At 40.8% G+C, this 22,002-nt stretch overlaps 1 protein-coding gene across 1 annotated transcript in view; it reads left to right on the top strand.

Moving 5' to 3' along the window:
- Positions 1 to 14,425: 14,425 nt before the first annotated feature.
- GXYLT2 (glucoside xylosyltransferase 2) overlaps positions 14,426 to 22,002 on the top strand; it is an 89,772-nt gene continuing 82,195 nt past the window's right edge. Inside the window, exon 1 of the mRNA XM_044253153.1 lies at positions 14,426 to 14,701. Coding sequence (XP_044109088.1) covers positions 14,427 to 14,701 — 275 coding nt within the window. The 5' untranslated portion in view covers position 14,426. The remainder of the gene's footprint in view (positions 14,702 to 22,002) is intronic.

The raw sequence follows: 22,002 nt of genomic DNA, 5'->3' as shown, positions 1-22,002 counted from the left end.
ATGCTCCTCACTTCCTTGTGAACCGTTACCAACAGCATCTTTAACATCTATATTTCTACCAACAGTCTCTTTGAAGAAATCTAGAATCATGTGTCTCAAAATTCTTCCAGCCTCAGTCCATTGCCAAATCCCCCAACCAAGTGAATGCTTTTAGTATTTCTTATTTTTATACCCTCTAAGTTGGATGACAATTTCTCAGGCTACAGAAGTCTAGTCTTTCTTAAGCGCATTGACAATATTATTCCATTGCATTTCATCTATGTTGTGGCTGATGAGAAATCTCATTTTTTTAAAAGATTTTATTTATTTATTTGACACACAGAGATCATAAGTAGGCAGAGAAGCAGGCAGAGAGAGAGGGGGAAGCAGGCTCCCCGCCGAGCAGAGAGCCCGATGCAGGGCTTGATCCCAGGACCCCGAGATCATGACCTGAGCCGAAAGCAGAGGCTCAACTCACTGAGCCACCCAGGCACCCCGAGAAATCTCATTTTTATTTCCTTGCATGTACACAGATTTTTCTTTGTGAATTGAAGGTTTCCTCTTTTTCCTTTATGTTCTGTATATTTGTTTGCATATATCTAGGCCTGTATTTCTTTTCATTTATCCTACTTGCAACTCATTCTTTTTCAGTGTAAGGATTTGTACTTTTTTACAGCTCTTTGAAATTCTCAGCCATTATCATTTTTAATATTGCATCCTCTAGCCCCATTTTTTCCTTCTTGGAAGTCTAATTGGAAGTATATTAAACCATGGGGCTCCTGGGTGGCTCTGTCAGTTGAACATCTGACTCTTGGTTTCTGCTCAGGTCATGATCTTAGGGTTGTAAGATTGAGCCCCACTTCCTGGCTCTGCACTGAGCATGGAGCCTGCTTAAGATTCTCTTTCCCTCCTTCTCCACCCCTCCCCCTCCAAAGATGTATATTAAATACCAAAGGAAACAATCAACAAAACTAAAAGGCAGCCAAAGGAATGGGAGAAGATATTACAAATGATGTATCAGATAAAGGACTAGTATCCAAAATCTGCACATAACTTATCAAACTCAACACCCCCCAAAATAAAAAATCCAGTTAAAAAAATGGACAAAGGACATGAACAGACATTTCTTTACAGAAAACATACAAATGCCTAACACATGAAAAAATGCTCATCATTCATCATCAGGGAAATACAAATCAAAACCATGATAAGATACCAGCTCACACGGGTCAGAATGGCTAAAATTAACAACTCAGGAAACAACAGATGTTGGCAAGGGTGCAGAGAAAGAGGAACCCTCTTACAGTGTTGGTGGGAATGAAAACTGATGCAGGCACTCTGGAAAACAGTGTGGAGGTTCCTCAAAAAGTTGAAACTAGAGCTACGCTACCATGTAGCAGTTGCACTACTGGGTATTTATCCAAAATACAAAAATAGTGATTCGAAGGGGCATGTATACCCCAATGTTTAAAGCAGCAATGTCCACAGTCAGCAAACTATGGGAAGAGCCCAGACATCCATCGATGGATGAATAGATAAAGAAGATGTGGTGTATATGTGCAATGGAATATTATTCAGAGGTCAAAAAGAATGAAATCCAGGGGCGCCTGGGTGGCTCAGTGGGTTAAAGCCTCTGCCTTCGGCTCAGGTCATGATCCCAGGGTTCTGGGATTGAGCCCCACATCGGGCTCTCTGCTCGGCAGGGAGCCTGCTTCCTCCTCTCTCTGACTGCCTCTCTGCCAACTTGTAATCTCTGTCTGTCAAATAAATAAATAAAATCTTTAAAAAAAAAAGAATGAAATCTTTCCACTTGCAATGATGTGGCTAGAAGTAGAGTGTATTATGCTGAGCAAAATAAGTCAGTCAGAGAAAGACAAATACCATATGATTTTACTTATATGTGGAATTTTTTATTTTTACTTTATTTTTTAAGATTTTATTTAGGGGCACTGGGGTGGCACAGTCATTAAGTATCTGCCTTTGGCTCGAGTCATGATCCCAGGGTCCTGGGATGGAGACCCACATCCAGCTCCCTGCTCAGTGAGAGGTGTGCTTCTCCCTCTCCCTCTCCCGCTGCTTGTGTTCCCTCACGTGCTGTCTCGCTCTCTGTCAAATAAATAAGTCAAATATTTTTTTTAAAAGATTTTATTTATTTGTTTGACAGAGAGAAAGAGCATGAGCAAGCAGTGGCGGAGGAGCAGAGGAAGAGGAAAACAAAGGGAGAGGGAGAAGCAGAATCCCAGCTAGCAGAGAGCCCAAAGTGGGGGTCAGTCTCAGGATCCTGAGATCATGACCTGAGCCGAAGGCAGATGCTTAATCAACTGAGCTGCCCAGGCGCCCCTAGAAGTTTTTTTTTTTTTAAGACTGATTGATTGATTTTTAGAGAAAAAGCATGCGCAGGTCAGAGGAGGGACAGAGGGAGAGCAAAACCCAAGCGGATTCCACACGGAGTGCAGAGCCAGACAGAGGGTTTAATCCCAGGGCGTGGCCCCTAGATCATTACCAAGAGTCAGATATTCAACCAACTATGCCACCCAGGTGCCTCCCGTAAGTAAAATTTAAGAAACAAAATAGATGAACATAGGGGAAGGGAAGGAAAAATAAAATAAGATTAAAAAAGAGAGAGGGAGACAAACCATAAGAGACTCTTAACTACAGGGAATGAACAGGGTTGCTGGAGGGGAGAGGGTGGGGATGGGGCAATTGGGGGATGGGCATTAAGGAGGGCACTTATAATGAACACTGGGAGCTATATGCAATGACGAATCACTAAATTCTACCCCTGAAACTAATACTACACTATATGTTAACAAACTTGAAGTTAAATAAAATTTTGAAAGGAAAATAAATACAGTAAAATAAAATTAAAATCCTATAACCAAAAAAGTATATTAAATCCTCTTGTTTTATCCCTTTTTCTTTTAACCTCTTAATTTATTATATTTCTTTATCTCTTTGTGCTACATTTTCATTAACTTCCTTAGCTCTAGCTTCTTTTTGTATTTTTTCTTGAGTTATCTCTTCTGCTAGATTTTATATGCTATTTAACTTTTAAGTTGAGTTTCTAATTTGAATAATTACATATTTTGTATTATTAGAAGTTATGCTTTTTTAATTTTCAAATCTGCCCTATCCCTTTTGGTAGTTCCTTGTGCCTTTTTTTTTTCCTACCATGGTTTATTCTTGTGTGTGTTTTATAGTTTGGAATGATGAAATCAAATTCCTTGGAATTTTTTAAAAAGATTTTATTTATTTATTTGACAGATCACAAGTAGGCAGAGAGACAGGCAGAGAAAGAAGGGGAAGCAGGATCCTTGCTGAGCAGAGAGCCCGATGCTGATGCCAGGGGCTCAATTCCAGGACCCTGGGATCATGACCTGAGCTGAAGGCAGAGGGCAGAGGCTTTAACCCACTGAGCCACCCAGGCGCCCATTTCCTTAGAATTTTATCTGTGTGAATTTCTTGAAACCTAGTGTGTTAGTTTCTTACGGCTGCCACAGCAAATTACCACAAACTGGGCAGCATATACAACAGAAATTTATTCTCTCAGGGTTCAGGATGTCAGGAGTCTGAATTCAAAATGTCCACAGGGCAATGCTTTCGCTGAAGCTCAGGGGAGAATCTTTCCTAGCCTCTTCAAGTTTCTTGTGGCTCATGGCATCTCTTAGCTGTGGCAGTGTGACTTCAGTCTTTGCCTCCATATTCACATGGCTTCTTCTTTTACCTGTGTGCGTTTCCCGGTGTTGTTTCTTCTCCCAAGGATAAGGATACCAGTCATTGGATTGAGGGCCCACTCTGCGTTCAAGATGATTCATCTTGGGATCCTTAATAATATCCACAAAGATCCTATTTCCAAGGAAGTCACATTCTGAGGTTACAAGAGGACATAAATTTTAAGGACTCACTCTTCAACCACCACACCTAAGATTAAATTAATTATGTTCTGTCAATCAAAATTTGCTTTTGCTTTCAGAACCCCAAAGTTCTACCGATTTGGGATCATTTTATCCTAAATTTTGTATTTTTTTTCTTTTTTCTTTTCTTTTTAATTTTGATTGATTGATTGATTGATTGCCCCAGAGAGGCCTATGTGAAAATGGGCCATTAGGAATTCTCAATCAGATCCTTTTCATCCTCTGGGGACCACTGTCCACACAGGCAACATCTCTCCTATCTTTTGTGAGATAGGTTGTTTTCTAGGTTTCTGTTCAGAGTTCCACTCAGGATCTGGTTCATTTTTATGGTATTCTATTTTTTTATTTTACTTTTTAATTGTAGTATAATTGACACATAATATTATATTAGTTTCAAGTGTGTAACAGTGATTTGACAATTCTTTACATTATATAATGCTCACTACAATAAGTGTAGTTACCATCTGTCACCATACAAAGTTATTACAATATTATTAACTATATTCCGTATGCTGTACTTTCATCTCCATCACTTATTTGTTTTATAACTGGAATTTTTTATCTCCCAATCACTTTCACCTATTTCACCCGTCTTCCTCACCCTCTCCCCTCTGGCAACCGCTAGTTTATTCTCTGTTTTTAATGAGTCTATATTTTTTTGTTTGTGTGTTTCTTATTTGTCTGTTTGCTCATTTGTTTTGTATTTTAGGTTCTGTATGTAAGTGAAACCATATGATATTTCTCTTTTTCAGTCTGACTTATTTTTGATTAATAGAATACCTTCTAGATCCGATGAGGGGACCGGGTTTTATTTCAGTGTTCCTGTTCTGACCTCACACCTTGCTTTGGCTCTAAGCTTCATTTCCTAGCCAAAGAAAAGTTTGACTATAATGCTGAATAACCACTCTAGTCTCTTACTTTCTTATAGTTTTGTAGCCTCAGAGATTGTCTTCCCTTTCCCACCAGCTCGGCTGTGCATATCAAAAATTTATGTATCACTGAAGGATACCAAATAAGATGTGAACAAATAAGAGATATGTAATTATGTTAGATTGGAAAAGCAAAATGAGGAACATGTTAATTCTTCTTCAGTTAACTCACAAATTTATTTCAATGCCAGTAATTTTTTTTTAATTTTGAAATGAGACAAACAGTTCTGAGTTCATATGGAAAATAAAAAAGAATAGCCTGGAAAGCTCTAAAACAATAGGGCCCTATAGTAGATATTTAAACACATTATACTGCTAGTAGTTAAAAGTGTATTCTCCCATGGAAGACAGACAAACTGAATAGAAAGCCCAGAAATATTCCAAAATACACAAGGAAATTTAGTACGTGACAAAGGTACTGTCTCCAATTGATATGGGAAAGATGGCCTGTGTAGTATTAGTGTTGAGACAACTGATCCGAAAAAAATAAAGTTGTACTTGTACCTTAATCAGAATAAACTCCAAGTAAAACTAAGTTTTAAATTATAAAATGAAACTATTTTTATTTGTAAGGGTTCTTTATGCATATTCTGGATAATCTTACAAATCAATAAAAGACAAATCGATAAAAAATGATTGAAAGACTTGAGCAGATGCCTCATAAAATAAGATGTCTAATTGGCTAATGAATACATGGAAAAATGCTGACTTTCATTAGTTCTAAGGGAAAGGAAAATTATACCCACAATGAAACACCACTACAAGTCCACTGGAATGGTTCAAATGAAAAAGACCAATAGCACCAACAGTTGGAGATGATGTGTAGCGACCAGGATTGCCATTCTCTGCTGGTGGATGTGTGGGTTGACACCAGCACATGGTAAAACTGTTGGATGGCACCCACTAAAGCTGAACTTTTATCTACTTCGTGACGTAGTAATGTCCCTCTTACATATATACTCAACACACACGAATTTGTGTGCTCACCAAAGACAAATGTAAGAATGTCCACAGTAGGTATAAAGTTAAAAGATTTCCTTCCACTTTGTCCATATGTTCTGGGCTTCTTAAGATATAAGATAAATTTATCTTTATTATTCAATCCTTGCTACTCAGAGTATTGTACTTCCACCAGCAGCAAAAGCAACATCTAAGAACTTATTAGAAAAACAGAATCTCTTGGGGTGCATGGGTAGCTCCGTGGGTTAAACCTCTGCCTTCGGCTCCAGTCATGATCTCAGGGTCCTGGGATCGAGCCCCACATCAGGCTCTCTGCTAAGCAGGGAATTTGAAAAGCCATAGTTTAAGCCATGGTTAGTCAGATATTCTCTTCTGTGTAGCTAAAATCATTCCAACAGATACAGACATAACCCCAAACCTCCTCCCCTTGCTGAATTTTTTATTGGCTGCCATGTTATATATGTCAGTTTGCACACTTCTCTTTGCTCCAGCAAACATCTATACATATATATTTGCAGTACTATCTCATTGTTTTCATTTGCATTACCCTGATTACATTTGTTGTGAAGTATCTTCTCACAATTAACTTCTCATATGTTTATTTGCCATCTTTGGTGAGGTGTCTCTTAAGGTCTTTGGCACATTTTTTAATAGGATTGTTTTTTTTTTTATTGTTGAGTGTTAAATGTTCTTTGTATATTTGGGCTAAGAGTCCACGATATAGTTTGCCTATTCCAAGTATTTTCTTCCAGTCTATAGCTTGTCTTCTAATTCTCTTGAGATTGTCTTTCACAGAGCATAAGTTTTTCATTATAACAATAAAGTCCATTATTTCTTTCACAGATTGTGCCTTTGGTTTTATATCCAAAAAGTCATTGCCATATGCAAGGTCATCAAGGTTTTCTTCTACGTTATCTTCTAGGAGTTTCATTATATTCGGGTCTATGAACCATTTTGAGTTAGCTTTTGTGAAGGTTGTAAGGTTTAGGTATTGTTTTGGGGGAGGTTTTTTGTGGTTTTTTTTTTGGTTTTTGTTTTTTTTTCTTTTTGTTTTTGCCTGTGGATATCCCATTGTTTCAGCACTGTTTGTTGAAGAGATTATTTTTGCTCCATTGTATTGCCTTTTCTCCCTCGACAAATATCAGCTGACTATACTTATCAAGGTCTATTCCTGGAATCTCTGTGCTTTTCCACTGATCTGTTGCCTATTCTTTTACCAACCCCACAATGTCTTGATTACCATAGCTTTAGAGTAAATCTCGAAGCCAGGTAGCATCACTCTTTGCTCCAATTCTGTTCTTTCCCTTCAAAGTTATACCGGCTATTCTGAACCTTTTGCCACTCCATATAAACTATAGAATCAGTTTGCCAATATCTGCAAAATAACTCGCTGATATTCTGATTGGGATTGCATTTAATTTATAAGTAAAATTGGGAAGAACTGACACCTTGACAATATTGAGTGTTCCTAGACATGAACATGGAATCTCTCCATATTTTTAGTTCTCTTTTCCTCTAATTCTGTAGTTTTCCTTATATAGATCTTGCACATATTTTGTCAGATTTATTCTTATATATTCTCAACTATTTCAGTCTGTGGGGTTCTATTATGAACAGTATTGTGTTTATAGATTTCAAATTCCAGTTGTTCAATGCTGGCATATAGGAAAATGATTGACTTTTGTAGTTTAACCTTGTATCTTGCAACCTTGCTCTAATCGCTTTTTAGTTCCAGAAGTTTTTTTTTCCATTCTTTTGAATTTTCTACATAGACAATTTTGTTATCTGTAAACAAATCAGTTTCATTTCTTCCTTCCAAATCTGTATACCTGTATTTCCTTTCCTTGTTTTATTAAAATAGCTAGGACTTCCAGTATGATGTTGCAAGGAATGTTAAGAGGGAACATCTTTGCCTTGTTACTGATCTTAGTAGGAAAACTTCTCATCATTAAGTATGATGTCACCTATAATGACTGTTGATGTTCTTTATTAAGCCGAAGAAGTTCCCTTTATTTCTAGTTTTCTGAGAGTTTTTCTCATGAGTGGGTGTTGAATTTTGTCACGTGCTTTTTCTACATCTCTCAATAAGCTCAAGTGAGCTTTCTTTTACATCCTGTCGAAGTGCTGGATTACATTGGTTGATTTTTGAATGTTGAACCAGCCATGCACACATAGAATAAATCTCACTTTTTATAGTGTATGAATTTTCCTATACATAGTTGGATTTGATTTGCTAATTTTTTGAGGATTTTTATCTATATGTGTCTATGTTCATGAGAGATACTAGATTGTTGTTCTCTTGTATGTCTTTGTCTGAGTCTGGTATTAGGGTAATGCTAACCTCATAGAATAAGGAAACATTCCTCCTGTTTCTGTTTTCTGAAAGAATTTTTAGACAACTGGTGTAATTTATTCCTTCAGTGTTTGTTAGTGTTCACCCATGAACCTATCTGGGCCCAATGTTTTCTATTTTATAAGTTAATTGATGGGTTTTAAACCTATCTCTTTTCTAATATGTACACTAAATGGCATAAATTTGTCTCTAAGCACTGATTTCCCTGAATCCCACAAATTCTGATAAGTTGAATTTCTACTTTCATTTAGTTCAAATGTTTTAGACATTTTCTTGTGGTTTCTTCTTTTACCCAAGTGCTTTGTAAAAGGGTATTGTTTAATTTCTAAGTATTTTAGAGTTTTTCACCTATATTTTATTATTGATTTTAGCTGTGCTCTGAGAACATGCATTGAATAATTTAGATTCTTTTAATTTTGTGGAGGTGTGTTTTATAGCTCAGACTGTGATATCTTGGTGAATGTTCCATGTGAGTCTGAGAAGAACATGTGTTCTGTTTTTATTGGATGAAGTAGTCTGTGGATGTCATTTATATTTGGTAGATCAAAAGTGCTATGTTTTTAATGATATCTTTGTTTGATGAAGCTCTCCATTTCTGATAGACTGCCAATAAAGTCTCCAGCTATAACAATTAATTCACTTATTTCTTGTGGCAGTGCTAGAAGTTTTTGCCTCATGTATTTTGACATTCTTTTGTTAGATGCATACACTTTAAGGATTGTTATGACTTCTTGGAAAATTGACCTCTTTATCAATATGTAATTCCTTACTTTACCCCTGATAATTTTCTTCTTCTGAAGTCTGCTCCTTTGGAAATTAAAGTAGCTACCACAGCTCTCTTTTGATTAACGTTAGTATGGTATAACTTTCTTTACCCCCTTTGCTTTCCCATTCTTTTACTTTTAATCTATATATGTATTTATACTTAAAGTGGGTTTCTTACATATGACATATAGTTGGGTCTTATTTTTAGATTCACACTGAAAATCTCTTATTTGGTGTATTTAAACAATTGATAGAGCAGTTATTGATATAGTTGGATTAAAATTTATTCCATTACTTATTTTGATTTGTTGCCTTTTTCTTTTTTTTTAAAGATTTTATTTATTTATTTGACAGACAGAGATTGCAAGCAGGCAGAGAGGCAGGCAGAGAGAGAGGAAGGGAAGCAGGCTCCCCAACGAGCAGAGAGCCCGATGCGGGGCTCGATCCCAGGACCCTGGGATCATGACCCAAGCCGAAGGCAGAGGCTTTAACCCACTGAGCCATCCAGGCATCCCTATTGCCTTTTTCTTTATTCCAGTTTTTTCTCTTCTACTCTTTTGCTTTTTGTGATTCTAGTTAAGCATATTACATAATTCACTTGTTTCTCTTTTCTTAGCATATGAATTATACTCCTTTTTAAAAATATTTTTAGTGCTTGCCCTACAATTTGCCCTACACATTTACCACTAATCCAGGTCCACTTTTAAATAACCCTATATTGCTTCATAGGTAGTGCAAGTACTTTATAATAATAAACTATTCCTAATGTCGTCCTCCCATTCCTTGTATGATGGCTATCATTTATTTCATTTATACATACCTCTAAGCATCTGATACATTATTCCTATTACTTTATTTATTTATTTTTAAAGATTTTATTTATTTATTTATTTATCTATTTGACAGGGAAAGACACAGTGAGAGAGGGAACACAAGCAGGGGGAGTGGAAGAGGGAGAAGCAGGCTTCCCACTGAGGAGGGTCCCCAGTGTACGCCTCCAGGGCTCTATCCCAGGACTCTGGGATCATGAGGAGCAGAAGGCAGAGATTTAATAACTGAGCACCCCAGGGGCCCCTATTGCTATTATTTTAAACAAACAACTGTTTTTTTTTAGGTCAGTTGAGAATAAGAGAAGTGAAGTTTTTATTTTACCTTATACTTTCTCTGATGCTCCTCCTTTCTTTACGTAGATCTGATTTTTTTCTTACTTGTGTCATTTTCTTTCTCCCTAAAGAAATTCTTTTAACATTTCTTATAGGTCAGATCTACTGGCAACAAATTCTCCAAATTTTTGTTTTTCTGAAAAGGTCTATTTCTTTTCTTTTCTTTTTTTAAAATGATTTTATTTATTGGGGCACCTGTGTGGCTCAGTCATTAAGTGTCTGCCTTCTTCTCAGTCATGATCCCAGAGTCCTGGGATAGAGCCCTGTGTCAGGAAAACTGGTCAGCAGGAAGCTTGCTTCTCCCTCTCCCACTCCCCCTGCTTGTGTTCCCTCTCTCACTGTCTCTCTCTGTCAAATAAATAAATAAAATCTTTTTTTTTTTTTAAGATTTTGTTTATTTGACAGAGAAAGAGAGAGATAGTGAGAGAGGGAACACAACAGAGAATGTGGGAGAGGGAGAAGGAGGCTTCCCACTGAGTAGGGAGCCCTACGTGGGGTATGATCCCAGGACCCTAGGATCATGACCTGAGCCAAAGGCAGACACTTAATGACTGAGCCACCCAGGTGCCCCTCCCCTTCACCTTTGAAAGACAATTTATGGGGTTACAAAATTCTAGATTGGTAAATTTGTTCTCTAAAATCTTGAAGTATCTCCAGAGCCTAGAATCAGCAAAAGGAAACACAAATGCAAAGACACAGAAGCAAGTAAGACCCAGCAGTGGTAGAGGCCCTGATGGAAAGCCAGTAGGGCTGGAGCAAGCCCCAGGATGAATGCAGTTAGACCTGCGGTCAGGGACCACATCATCCTAGAGTTAGATACTATGTATGGTAAGGGGTTCAGACTTACTTAAAGAACCATGAAAAAGGAGCACTTGTGTGGCTCAGTCAGTTAAGCCTCCAACTTTTTTTTTTTAATATTTATTTATTTGACAGAGATCACAAGTAGACAGAGAGGCAGGCTGAAAGAGAGAGAGGAAGAAGCAGGCTCCCTGCCGAGCAGAGAGCCCGATGTGGGACTCGATCCCAGGACCCTGGGATCATGACCCAAGCGGAGGGCAGAGGCTTAACCCACTGAGCCACATAGGTACCCCAAGCCTCCAACTTTTGACCTCAGCTCAGGTCTTGAGCTTGGGCCCCACATTGGGCTCCATGCTGGGTGTGGAGTCTCCTAAACAACCACCACCACAAACACCACCACAACAACAACCACACTAATAAAAACCATGATGACTCACTGAAGAATTTGAAGCAGGGGAGAAATAAGATTCAATTTATGTTTTGTTTTGTTTTGTTTTAAGTTATCCTGCCTTAAAAATTGGAAGAAGGCCTGAGAAGAAATAAGAAGATTAACTAGAAGGTAATTACTATTGCACGTAAGCCGTAGAACAGTCACATCATATAATGGGGGTGGGTGGTGGGTGGTGAGGTTGGCAGAAATTATAGGGAATACAATAGGAATGAGGCTCTGAAGAATTTAGCAAGGTTTGGCCTTGTCAAGCAATCATGACTGGCAATTCAGAAGGAGAGAACTGGACAGATGCCAATCATTTTTGGGAAGCAGCTTTGACAGAATTTGCTAATTCTTTGGAAGCAGCTTTGACAGAATTTGCTAATTCTTTGGATACAGGAGATGAAAAAGACAGCCTACTAAAATGGCTGCCAATAATCCTGGCCTCCTGGTATTCCAGCCCTTATATAATCCTCTTCTCTTGAATATGAATAAGATGTAATGACTTGCTTCTAAGAAGAAGAACAAGATAAACTGACAGAACATCACTTCTGAAATTAGGTTGTAAAAGACTGACTTCCGTATTGCTGTGTCCTCTCTGACTCTTCTTATAGTCTTGTGCTGATAGAGAGGGCCACCTGGCAAGGAACTGGGTATCCTCTGACCAACAAGCAGCAAGGTGACCTGAAAGAAACTGCATTCTTCCAGCAGCCATGTAAGTGAGATTGCAAGAGGATCCTTCCCCAGTTGAGTCTTCAGATGAGATCGCTGCACTGAACCAACAATTCATGGGAGCCCTGTGAAAGCCAACAATTCAGAGGATCCAGCTAAGCTGTTCTGGATTCATGACCCACATAAATGATGAGCTTGTATGTGCATTATCTTATGCTACCGAATTTTGGAATTGTTTGTTGTACACAACAGATAAAAATGGAAAACAGATTAACTCATGTAGGAGGTGAGGGAAATAGGGACATCAAGGATGATTCCCACCTAATTTCTGTCTTGAACAAGTGAGAGACTAGAGCCAGAACTCCAAGACGAGAAAATTATTTCCGGGGTAAAGGGAGCATATAAATAAGCATTTTGGATATTAAACATCCAAGTGAGGAATTGGGTAATGCATAGATATAATATCTGGAACCCATTTTCCATGATGTCAGAAGTTGTACTTTTCCACCAATCAGAGCAGTGAAATCCAAAACTTGGTTTTGGACTCAGGGGAAGGAGGTAAGTCAGTGGAGTTTAAGAAAATGAAGTCCTCTGTTTGGTCAAGCCTAACTGTCCCAAATTCCATTTGGGTGTTTGAGGCTAAAACCCTCAGGTACTACTTCAGTGTTACTTTGCCTTATTTTACCTTTGTTGCATGTATCCTCCTTGAGGAAGAGGAGAGGTGGCCAGAGATAGTTTGGAAATTTCTATTTCACTGGGCCACAAAGCAACACGATTGTGGCCATTTCTAAACCTGAAAGCCTAAGCCCCAAGCCTTAGCATAGCTCAGTGCTTCTCAATGGGCCCCCCGTGTTGGCACTAGGCCCAGGACAATTCTTGTCATGCTAGAATGTCCTGAGGATTGTAAGAGGGTTAGTGCATGTCAGTAGAACCCACCAGTCATTGTGACAACCCAAAACATCCTTCTCACAATTCCAGATGCCTCCTACTGGGATGATACCTTGTCGTTGTTGAGAACCAATGGACTATTGGTGCTCGCTCGACTGCAACATCTCAGCCCACACTTCGACCTTGCACCCTGTTGTTTCTATGTGCCTGCTTGGCAAGAAGTTCCAGGATATTAAACATTCTCATTTCTAGAATTTTAAATACAATAGGTTCCCAAATAATTAAAATGTAATGTTAATATAAGAATGATTTGGAATATAATTGAATTTTAGATGATTTATATGTCAGCATGAAATCTGGTAGAAACTCAGAGACATTGCTATATCTGGTCTTCTTTGTGCTGTGGCCATGCCAAAAAGCAAGTTAATAAAATGCTGGCTGTCGGTTCATAGTGAATAATAACAGCATGTGTCCTAATGCTTCAGATTTGTGACTAGAGATGCCCTGAAAGAATACTTTGAAAATTCAGAACCTTGATCTGGTGATTGTAGCTGCTAGGGTCTCAGAAGACTCTATTCCTACACTGGGTGGTAAAGTTGTTACTCTGTCAAATCCACATCAGAAAGAAAAAAGAAACAACATTTGCATTTATGTATTTGTGATATGCTGCGTTTTATTGTACTGATTATCACAGAGCTTTTATTGGACACCTATTGTGAGCCAGGCACTGTGCTAGTTTCTTTGAATGCATTTTTTAATTTAATGCCTAGAAAAATGCCTCTGTGGAGAGCAGTATCATCATTCCCATTTTGCATGTAAGGACATGAAGGCTCAAATTGTGCAACTTGCTCAGGATCACTAAGCCAGTAGGGGACAGAGTCACATTTGAAACCCAGACTTTGAAATTTATTCTATAACTTCTTTAACCTACATGGATCTGGCGTGATTTTGTCCAACATATATCCACCAAGTGTCAGAGCCTGCATTGGGAAAACAGAACAGAGATGCTCTTGCCTGCTTGGATGTCTAGATGGATGCACGGGTGTGTGGAAAGATGGATAAAAATAAATCATGGGGCCAATGCATAGAAAAATGAGATGAAGAGATGGGTGGAATGGGAGAGTAAGTGAATGAGTGACTGAATGAAGAAGTAACCGAGAAAATGGAGTGGTATGGGAGGGAATGAATGGATGGATGAACAGGTGGGTGGAAGGATGAATGCATGAATGAGGAAGAGGATTTGAAGCTGAGCTCTCTAAAGCCTACGCACCAGTCTCCGGGCGGCTAGCGGGTGGGCGGACGGGCGGCTACTCCACACAGTACGGTAGGCGCGGGCTGCTCCTCCTCGGGCCGGGCTTGCGCCTCCTCCCCTCCCGCCCCCTCCTCCTTCTTCTCCTCCTCCATCGGCCGCCCGCCCGCCGACTGCCGGGACCCCAGTCCCCGGCGGGCGGGCGGAGAAGGCGGCCGTTCGCACTACTGCGCTCGCCCCGCCGCCGCCCGGCGAGCCGCGATGCGCAGAGGGGCCGCGCCGCCCCGGGGCCGCCGCCGCCGCCGCCGCCGCCGCCGCGCCGCACCATGAAGCTCCGCAGCAAGGCGGCGGCGCTGCTCCTGCTCGCGCTGGCAGCGTTGCTGCTCGCGCTGCTGTCCCTGCGCGCCGGCCGCGCCGAGCCCCCCGCGCCCCCCGCGCGCCCCGCGTCCGCCCCGCAGCGCCACCCCGCGCCGGCCCCCGAGCGCCTCCCGGACCCGGGCGCCCTCCCGGGGGCCCGCCCGCGCGCTCGGCGGCGCCGGCCCCCGCGTCCGCGCCCCCGAGCCGGCCGCCGGGGCGCCGCGAGCCTGGAGAAGTTGGCGAGGTGAGTCGTGGCAGCCCCAGAATCCCTGCTGGGGACCCGTGTCTCGCTCCCTCCGCCCGTGTCAAGTCCAGGGGAGGCTTTGGGCTGGAGGGACAGACTCCAGGCTCTCCCGCGGGCCGCCCGGTAGTATTTTTTGCCCCGCCAGAGCTGAAGAACCACCTTTGTGGAGTCCTGTCGACAGCGCAGTGCTGATAATCACGTACATTTTTGAAAGAGAAGTGCCAAGGAGGGTGGTTTCTATATTACATTTTTTTTAACAGAGCAAGACGTGTGTTTGCGTTCTCGCAAACATGAGCCCTTTGTTTAATTTTTCCAAAGCCATCACGGTTCAAGAATGCTTTATCTAATTCTCATGTTTCACAGGAAAATTTTTACCAAAAACTTAGATGTGATTGAGTTGGCAAAGTTAGATGTTTACCAAACACTAGCCGCCTCTCCTGGAACCTTGAATCGCACTGTGCTTAGAACAGAAGGGGCACTCGACCTAGGTTTATTAAAAAAAAGAAGTTTTCTTCCTGGAAGAAGCGATGCGTGGCACGGGAGAGTGACGGTTTCCCTATTTCACGTTGTTTCAGACTCAAGTACGGTCGAAGCGTATTGTACATAGAAACATCTTAACCTTTGACATGGTGTTTGATATTCTCTTTTCTCTGCACGGAGCTTAACCCGCCACAGCTTTTCATCAGAGCGTTTTATCTTTGTCCTCAGGGTTGCTGGACCGCCCCCAGGTTAGGGATTTGCGTTCAATTCCTTTGTTGTGGAGAGCTTTTTAACAATCCCCTTTTCTTGCCGCGGGTCTGTTTCCTCTGCCCTTTGGAAGCTGGTGATGTTTGTAACTGCCCTTGCTGTCTCTGCTGTGCTGGGCTCCTTCATTATTGAAATGAGTTGAAGAATTCCTTTTGGCCCTAATGACTAAATCTGTTTTGGCACTTTTACTGTAACTAAGAGAAAAGACACAAAACCTCAAGAAGTAGTTGTGTCAGCTTTTGGTTCTCTTCTGCCTCATCATAAATGTACAGATGGGTACTGACAAGTTTGAGAGGGAGAAAGAAACCCAGTGATCATCTATAGAGTTACTTTTAAGTATTTAGAACTATTTACAAGCTCTTATGAATGTATACATACTTTAAACTCAGGATATTTCTGTTAGGAGCTGGGGTTTCTTACAATGTGTTGCCCTAAGGTGGAACTGCAAGTTTCCTAGGGTTTCTAAGTAGAAGGGACAACGCCTAAGACAGTGACAACTGACATCATTTAACTTAGCTAACCTTTCGCCAGGCATCCTTCTAACAGCAGTCCACAAAAGTAGTCCTTGTTAACACTTACTGTACACACATTAACCATGTCATCTGCATCATGGCCCTATGATGGGGGTTCCTGAAGTGTAGTCTTTGAAAGAGCTAACGGCAACAGTGTCACCTGAGGCCTTGGTAGAAATGCAGATTCTCGGGCCCCACCCTGGCCCCAGGAAATTAGAAGCCGTGGGGGGTGAGGTCAGTAATCTGTGTCTTAGCAAGCCCTCCCATTGTTTACACACCAGCGTTTGAGAGCCTGTTCTATGAAGTAAGCACTAATTATTATTGTTCCATTTCACAGTTGAGTTAAGTAATGCCTGAGGTTTAGCCATTTGACCAAGGTTCATAGGTCACTTGTGGTCGATAAGGGTAAAGATTCAGGTGGTCTGGGCCCGGTTGACTCTTACCTGCTATGCTGATGTCATAACACTAACTAGTCTTGCATGCTTTTCGTGGTTTTCCTGAGATTTCTCTAAAGAAACATCATAGATTTTTACAACGGTCTCATTCTTCAAGGTGTTGGGAACATAGGGCAGCATCTTCTTGTCTCTATCTGAACAAATTGGCTCTGACTAGGAAGAAATCATGAGCAGAATCCAAATGGATGTTTTAGGGAAGGACTATTCCATGAGCAACAGTACCTCCTGAAGCCATTTTTCTTTTGAACATATCTCTTATATTATCAATGAAGTCGTGGCCAACACCATAGGAATATAGAACAAAATTTTTAAAACTCGGGAAAGAGCGAATAACAAAAAAGCCACAGGAAGTCTGAAGCTTAGATGCAGAAAGATGAAAGTCTAGTGTCCTCTGGAGAAGTTGACATATCCGGAGACTTAATAATGTTGTTTTTTTGCTTTTGTTTGTTTGTTTGTTTTTATACTACCTGGACAGAAATGGTGGCAGAAGATACCGAGACATTGAGGGAACGGGAGGGAAGATCTCTGCATGGACTCCTTTATTGCTCTTCTAACCCTGCTTGGGTTAAATTTTTGTGGTTTAGGAGGCATTTCATTTTAGGGAGGGAAAAGAAAGCCTCGTGTTTTCAGAAACCGGGTGCTTTAATCTCGTTACGTGGCTAGACTCCAGAAAAGATGAAGGTTACGTGATCTCATTTCTCGGCCTGGGGAGTAGTCAGCAGCAAGCGTGGAGTTGGATGGGATACAGTCCACCACCTGCTAACCATCCGGGGCCTGGGCTGCCTTACCTCCCCCGGGGTACTGCTGTTAAGTCAAGTCTTGCCACGTCAGCGCAGGAAACATAGCCCTCTCCTTCCACATCTTGTTTTCATTTTAGAGAAGTTTCCAGGGACTTGCCTAGTTAGCAGACAGACCCTACAATTTTATAACTAGTCATTTGTATGCAATCTGTCCTGTGGTGGCCTCTCCTCTCTATAAATATAAAGCCCAGAGGTAAGGTCGGAGCTTTTAGGTCAAGGGTGGGATCTGGAAATGGACACCACAATCTAAGTAGCCGGTCCAAGTGCACAAGAGAAATGAAATCTTCCTTTATTTTGGTTTATTGGTGATTTACACCTGGCTGACTTCCAGAGAGAATATGAGACGACTTTTAGTAAAAAACATATATAATAAGGCCATTGAAATTATCCTAAAAAATGAGAAGTCATAAAGGAGAGGAGGAAATAAGCACTGTTTGTCAAAAACTGAGCCACTATTGTTATGAGAGTTAAGTATTAAATTTAGCTCCAAGCTTCCTGGCAGCCATGTCAAAAAGGGAATCATGATAGGCTGCCTTATTTTCACTGAATGTTTAGAGGAAAAGCTGATCAGGAAGAGATGATTTGGTTTTCATGGAAATGAATTCTAAAAAGGATTTTACCGGAGAGTAAATTTAAATAGGCTGTATCTCCAAGTTGCTTCTGAAAACCCCTCTTTGAGCCTCTGTATGGAAAGACAGTTGAATATAACTGCTAATCAGTGCAGTGTAGAAAATAATTTGGCATCTGGAGGCCAGAAAATTGGGTTCCAATCCCAAGCCATTTCACCTTAATTTCCTCATCTGTAAACTGAGCAAATCAATCCAAAAGTTTTCCAAGATCTCTTCCAGCTCTGACATTTGATGATCCTGTGTGTGATGAGATCATCCAGTTTAGCTGTAAAATCCCAACAATGAGTATTGCTTAGCCCTTTGTGCTGTCTCTTGCAAAATCAGTTTCTCATTTATTGGCTCTGTCCTAGAACTCCTACTGATTACTCAATCTCAACCCTCTCCTGAACTTTATTCTTTTTCTTTTTGCATTGGCCTGGGTATTGCTGTTTTCTCTTAAAATATGGTTTCTAAGGGAAACTTAGGATACCTCTGAGCTCTGTGGAGGTCCTCTGCTATTTTATTCCACAATCATTCAACAGATGTTTATTGCACATATATTCTGGACCAGGCACTCACTGTACAGTGGTGAAAGGAGTTGTTGCCCTCCCAGAATTTGGGAGAGGTGGGGTTGAAGAGACAATAGAGAAACACGTTTACACTTGGCAGCCTCCCCAGCTGTTCCAGTGAGAGGAAGCGTGTTTACTCGCTCATCAAGAGACATCATTTCCTGCAGTTCCCTTTGGTATCTGAGATAAGTCTGCTCAGACAGTTCAAGCCTGAATAAAGGTCTCCCTTAAGAGGGATGGTGTTATATAGCAAAATGCCAACCCTGCAGTGATCCTATAATTAGCTGGTAGCCCCAGAGCATATTAAAGCTCTCCAGAACTTAGGTACCACCTCTGATATTATGTACTCTGGTTCTTGATTCTTTTCACATTCATTTTTGTTCATTGGTCCATGATTTCATCTTTTATTGATCAGCAAGTCATATTGGTTCTATGTCAACATATATCCCTAGGTACCTGGGAGGCACAGTCAGTTAAGTGTCCGACTCTTGGTTGCAGCTCAGGTCATAATCTCAGGGTCTTCAGATCAAGCCTCACATGAGGCTCCCTGCTCAGCAAGGAATCTGCTTGAGAGTCTCTCTCCCTCTTTCTCTAAAATAAATAAGTAAATCTTAAAAAAAAAAAAATAGGTGTGTGTGTATGTATTTGCATATGTATGTATGCATCCCCATTTCCATGCTTACCCCTGTCTTCTAAACACCACCTTTTAAACGTGGACTCCCTGCAGTAGCCCTAGATCTGGTTTGTATGCCTCCACTCTAGCGCCCTCTACAGTCCATTCCCCATACAGCTGCTGGAGTGATGTAAACTACTTAGACCACACCAGGTCTTTGCTGGTGAAAGCCTCCAATGACCAACATCCTGTCACAGCAAGAAAATTCAGTTTCTTAGTCCAGCCTTCAAGCCTTGTCTGATCGCAACCCCATTTAGGTCTCTGACCTTGTCTCCTACCACTGTGCTTCAGCTACACTAGCCTTTTGGTGTGCTGAATTCATTCCCTCCTCAGCACTTTTTACTTATTCCCTGTGCTAGAATGTTCTTTGCTCATAGCCCTGTGTGGCTAGTTCCCTTCCTTCTTTCAGGACTATGCTTTTAGGTTTTCTTCTCAGAAGGGTCCTCCCAGCTGCTCTAGAAAAAAGGACCCTCCCCATCACACTCTACTCCCTTACCCTGGATAGTGCTTTTTAAAAAATTATTATTATATGAACATTGTATTTTATTTGCTTCTCTCCTCCTGTGTATATTTCAAGTCTTATTCATCACTGTGCACCCAGAACAGAGATGATCTCATAGTAGGTACTCAATGTATATTTGTCAAATCACCTAATGAATGAACACAGCACCCACCTTGTGCCAGCCCTAGGTAAAAATTTTACTTATATGATTAAGTTACATACTATTTAATAATGTTCAAAATAATCTCATAGTGAAGAACAATGAGAAGAATGGTGAGGATCTTTAATTGTAGCATCCTTAATAGAGAGGGCATCTTTTTCTTTATAATAAATGTTACTTTTTAGAATAATTTGGGATTTTAGAAAAAGTGAGAAAGTAGTACAGAGTTTCCCTATACCCAGCACCAAGTTTCCTCCATTATTAAAATCTTGTTAGCTTGATACATTTGTTACAGTTAATGAACTAATAGTATAGTTACTAATTTTTAGTTTATTTATATTTCCTTAGTTTTTACAGAATGTCTCTTTACTATTCCAGGATCCTGGCCAGGATAGCACATGATATTTATTTCCTTTTTTTTTTTTTTTTTTTTAAAGATTTTATTTATTTGAGAGAGAAAGAGCAGGATCGGGGTGAAGGGCAGAGGGAGAAGCAGGCTTTCCGCTGAGCAGGGAGCACAACACGGGGCTTGATTCCGGGACCCTGTGATCATGACCTGAGACAAAGGCAGATTCTTAACTGACTGAGCCACCTAGGCGCCCCACATGTGACATTTAAATGCCACATTTCCTTAGTCTCTTCTTGGCTGTGGCGGTTTCTCAAACCTTCCTTGTTTCTGATGATCTTGGGAGTTTTGAAGAGCCCTGGTCAGATATTTTATAGGATGCCCTACCCCTGGAATGTGTCTCATGCCTCATTCATGATAGTACTGAGTTATGAGTTATTGGGAGGAAAGCCAGTGAGGTGAAGTGCCATTTTCATCATATCATATGGAATCTATATGCTACTGACGTGACTGCTTTGGTCACCTGGAAGAGGTAATGTTTGTTCGGGTTTACTGGCAACTACTCTCCCCTACCCCCCTTCCATGCTATATACCTTATTATTTTTTTAAAGGTTTATTTACTTATTTTGGAGAGGAGCGAGCCGGGGGCAGGGTGGAGAAAGAGAGAGTCTCAAGCAGACTCTCTCTCTCTCCCTGACTGAGAGCAGAACCTGACGCAGGGCTCGATCTCACAACCCTAAAATCACCCCTGAGTGGAAACCTAAGAGTTAGTCGCATAACCAACTGCGCCACCCAGGTGCCTCCATACCATAAACTTTAGAAGGAAGTCACTGCCCAGCCCATACCTGAGGAGTGAGCAGTGATGCTCTCCCTCCTTTGCGGTGGAGTATCTATACAAATTATTCAAAATTGATTGTCCTGCATGGGACAATTTGATTCTTCTCCTCTATTTATTAATGTATTCAGTCATTATATCACTATGGACCTACAGAGAGATATTTATTTTATACTTTGAGTTATAATCCTATACAACTATCATGTTGCTGGAATTGTTTCTTTATTGGCCATGAGGAGCTCTTAGAGTTGGCTTTTATTTTTGACGTACTCCGATCAATGTGTTTTTGGATTTTTTTGTTTTCATTTCTAGTTTTTCAAGCACTTCCTTACCTTCTTGCCCTACAGGATGCTCCAGGCTCACCTTGTATATTTTCTGATTTATTTTTTGAATCAGCCATTTCTTTAAAGAGCCCTGATTCCTCTCACTGGAGAATGGTATTAGAAACCAAGATTTGGGTACGAGATGTGCTTTTTGCTCCTGGGATATCATTTCTTTTAGACACTCACAGCTGACAGAACAAAATATATATGTGTTTATATTAACTTACATGTTTATATATATAATATTTCTGTATGTAACCATGTCTATCTATGTTAAGCTAAGCATTACTATATGGACTATTCTAGATTCCTTCCCTTACTAGGGAGAGAGAATGTTTTTGTCTTCCCAAACCCCAGTTTTCTCCCATTCTTTGGCTTTCATTGGTTTAAATGCCTGTAGTATGGAGAAGGAATTGGGAAGGAGCCGAGGGGTAGGATAGGATTGGCTAATTGACTCAAACCAAGCAAGGCCCAAGCTGTAGTTAGAGATGAGACCGTGACTGCTCATGCCACCTGGGGGAAGGTGATGTGGTACATGTTGTGATTGACTCCTAACCTCTATTCCTCCCACCCCGCTGCAGTTTGTGGGTGGACCAAACTTCTAGAAGATGGTGTAAGCCAGGCATGGTCATCCCACCCCTTTCATGGTGTCAGCTGTGTGCATGCAGGACTAAAACATTCAGTACACTCATCTCTCTGGCAACAGTAATTGGTCCACAGGTGTTACCTGACCCACATTGCTGAACCAGCCAGAAGGGAAGGACATATTTT

This window comes from Neovison vison, chromosome 6 (genome assembly GCF_020171115.1).
Source record: "Neovison vison isolate M4711 chromosome 6, ASM_NN_V1, whole genome shotgun sequence".
NCBI lineage: Eukaryota > Metazoa > Chordata > Mammalia > Carnivora > Mustelidae > Neogale > Neogale vison.
This window is presented reverse-complemented; position numbering and strand designations above follow the sequence as displayed.